Raw genomic sequence first — 2,942 nt, 5'->3', positions numbered from 1 at the left:
AGTTATGATTTTTCAAAGAATTTAATGAAATATTTTTTGCCCCCTAAAGCCAACCTTCGGCTTCCGAAAGTCAGGGACAGAGACGAAAGTCTCACATGTTCGGCTGCCGAACATTGACTTTCGGCCGCCGAAAGTGTGTTTTCAGCTTGCCCCCTTAAGTGCATCCTTCGGCTTCCGAAAGTGAGGAACAGAGACGAAAGTCCTGTATGTTCGGCCGCCGAACATTGGCTTTCGGCCGCCGAAGGTGGTTTGCTCCCTAAGCAAAATGTTTGGCTTCCGAAAGTGAAGGACAGAGGCTAAAGTCACCTATGTTCGGCCGCCGAACATTACTTTCGGCCGCCGAAAGTGTGCTTTTAAGTCAGCCTCCGAAGCCTAAAGTTCAGCTTCCGAAAGAGAGGGACAGAGACGAAAGTCCCACATGTTCGGCCGCCGAACGTGGACTTTAGGCCGCCGAAAGTCCTTTTTCAAAGTATGATGTTCTTCACCTCAAGAGGTTCGGCCGCCGAACTTTAGCTTAGGCCGCCGAACCTGAATTTTTTCTGAGAACGATATAACCGTTATTTCTGAACATGAACGGCTCTATTTGCATTTAATGCATCCCCAACGGCCATATTTATGACTGAACTATAAATACAATGAGTTTTTGATGTGAAGAGGTTACAACAACCATCTAAGCAAATATTTATTGAGATCACAGCATTTTTCATTCTCTCTCTCTCAAAACCTTGAGCCAAAGTATTGATTTCTTGAAAGCTTATTTTGAGTTGTAATTGGTTGGCTTTTCAAAGTGAGTAAAGGTTGTTGAGAGATTCTGTTGTTGAGAGATTCTGTTGTTGTGAGTGTGGCATTGAGCAAAGAATTGCTCTTGAGTGAAAAAGAGATTTGTAAAGAGCAAAGACTTGCTCTAAGATTGTAAGGGTTTTATTCTTCACCCAAAGAAGAGTTGATAGTGGAGTTGAACTCTCAAGGTGGACCTTGAGGAGAGGACGTAGGCTTGGGATAGCTGAACCTCTATAAATTCTTGTGTTGATTATCTTCTTCTTTATTGCCTTCTAATTTGTGCTTTTTCCTTTAAATTTTTTATAAACCCAATTCACCCCCTCTTGGGTTGCGTCAAGGGACAACAAAAATATTTTAATTTTATTATGATTTAATTTCTCTATATTATTAAAAAAATATATTATATCACTAATTGGTTCGGTTCGATTTGTTCAGTTTTTTTTTGATTAAAATCGAACCAAACCAAAATAACCGAAATTCCTGAAATTAAAAATCGAACCGAACTAAAATGTATAAAAAATCGAATCAAATTTTTAAATCGATTCGGTTCGATCTAATTTGTGCTTTTTCCTTTAAATTTTTTATAAACCCAATTCACCCCTCTTGGGTTGCGTCAAGGGACAACAAAAATATTTTAATTTTATTATGATTTAATTTCCCTATATTATTAAAAAAATATATTATTATCAGTAATTGATTCGGTTCGATTTTTTCAGTTTTTTTTATTAAAATCGAACCAAACTAAAATAACCGAAATTTCTGAAATTAAAAATCGAACCGAACTAAAATGTATAAAAAACCGAATTAAATTTTTAAATCGATTCGGTTCGATCAATTTTTTCGATTTGAACCGAATACTGCTCATAATATTTTTATGTCATTTAACTACAAAGTTAAACCCACTATTAATAGTCTTTTTTAAGATTTTAATTGTGTATTTGGAGAAATTCAAAATATCCTCATTTAAAGAATTAATTTATTTATTTATTTATAAAATTAAGAAATGAATTAATATTTTTTTATGTTATAAAAAATAAATAATAAAATATTTAATATTTAAAATTAATAAAAAATTTATTAATAATTTTTTTATATTATAAAAATTAAATAATAAATTATCTTTAAATTTAAAGAATAAATTAAGGATGAATATGGTGGTGGAATGTAGATACACCTTAGGAAGTAAAAGGTCAAAAGAGTAATTTCCAATTTAACATTACGTGGCATTTCGTTAATCACGTGCGCACCATCCACAGGCTAAGTGTAAAACAAGAAGCAAGAATATATGACAATCGAGTCTGAGGGACAAAGAGTAACAGACTAAAAGGAGGAAACACAATGGGCATATCAGCTTCTAAACGAGTCAAAAGGACACTCGCCAACTCGCCTGAGTTCGACTCTGCCTGTCACTCAGCCTACACCCACTGCCTCTCTCTAACTCAGCACGCTTTCCCAGGCGCCCTGCCATACCAACTCCCCACAGCCTCCGATCAAATCTATGCCGCCGTCTCCACCACTCGTGAACCCCGTCTGATCATCAAGTGGGTACCTTCTCCTCCAACTCGGACCCAAATCGACTCGGCTCTCCGGGTCGTCGCTCGTCAACAGAACAAAAAGAGTGAAGAGGAGTTGATTCTGGGGCCGGCACAATTTAAGGAGTGGGCGCTTGTGCTGTACGCGGAGGCCGTCGTGGGCAATGCCGGCAAGGCGATTATAACCCGAGTTCCAATTGGAGCGGCCGGGATAGTTGGGATTGGAGCGGTAACGAGGTCCGGGACTGATTTGATCGGAGCGGCGATTGGAGTTTATGCGATTGGGGTAGCGATTTCCGTTTATCTTGGTTTGTCTGGTTAAGAATTTTTTTCTTTTATTTTCAGTTGTATTTTTCTAAAATATTCAATTTAATGCCGATTATATACATACAGATATCTTTTGCCGTCTACATCATAGCTGTTATACAAGTAAAATAACCCGCACGTTGTTGTAATTTATTTATTTATTATTTTTTAATATTATAATTACAAGAAAAATTAACTATTAGTTTCTAGCTCTTGAACTCATTAAATCAGTCATTACTTATCTACTAGGCAAATCATTTGCAAATTCAACTTAAGTTAATATCTCTAACTTATCAAAGGCGTGTTGATATGTCAATACAGATT

The 2,942-nt window shown here is 36.4% G+C and overlaps 1 protein-coding gene across 1 annotated transcript; it reads left to right on the top strand.

Annotated features, from left to right (window-relative positions):
• Positions 1–2,056: 2,056 nt before the first annotated feature.
• On the top strand, positions 2,057–2,722 carry LOC110613137. The gene has a single exon (XM_021754102.2). The coding sequence runs from the start codon at positions 2,119–2,121 to the stop codon at positions 2,632–2,634; it is 516 nt and encodes a 171-aa protein (XP_021609794.1). The 5' UTR covers positions 2,057–2,118; the 3' UTR covers positions 2,635–2,722.
• Positions 2,723–2,942: the final 220 nt, after the last annotated feature.

Source organism: Manihot esculenta, chromosome 4 (genome assembly GCF_001659605.2).
Source record: "Manihot esculenta cultivar AM560-2 chromosome 4, M.esculenta_v8, whole genome shotgun sequence".
In the NCBI taxonomy this organism is placed as follows: Eukaryota; Viridiplantae; Streptophyta; class Magnoliopsida; order Malpighiales; family Euphorbiaceae; genus Manihot; species Manihot esculenta.
The sequence above is the reverse complement of the archived record's forward strand: the minus strand, read 5'-3'. Positions and strand labels throughout refer to the sequence as shown.

Coding starts and splice junctions, on each gene's coding strand:
- LOC110613137 (XM_021754102.2), top strand. CDS start 2,119: ATGGGCATATCAGCTTCTAAACGAGTCAAAAGGACACTCGCCAACTCG.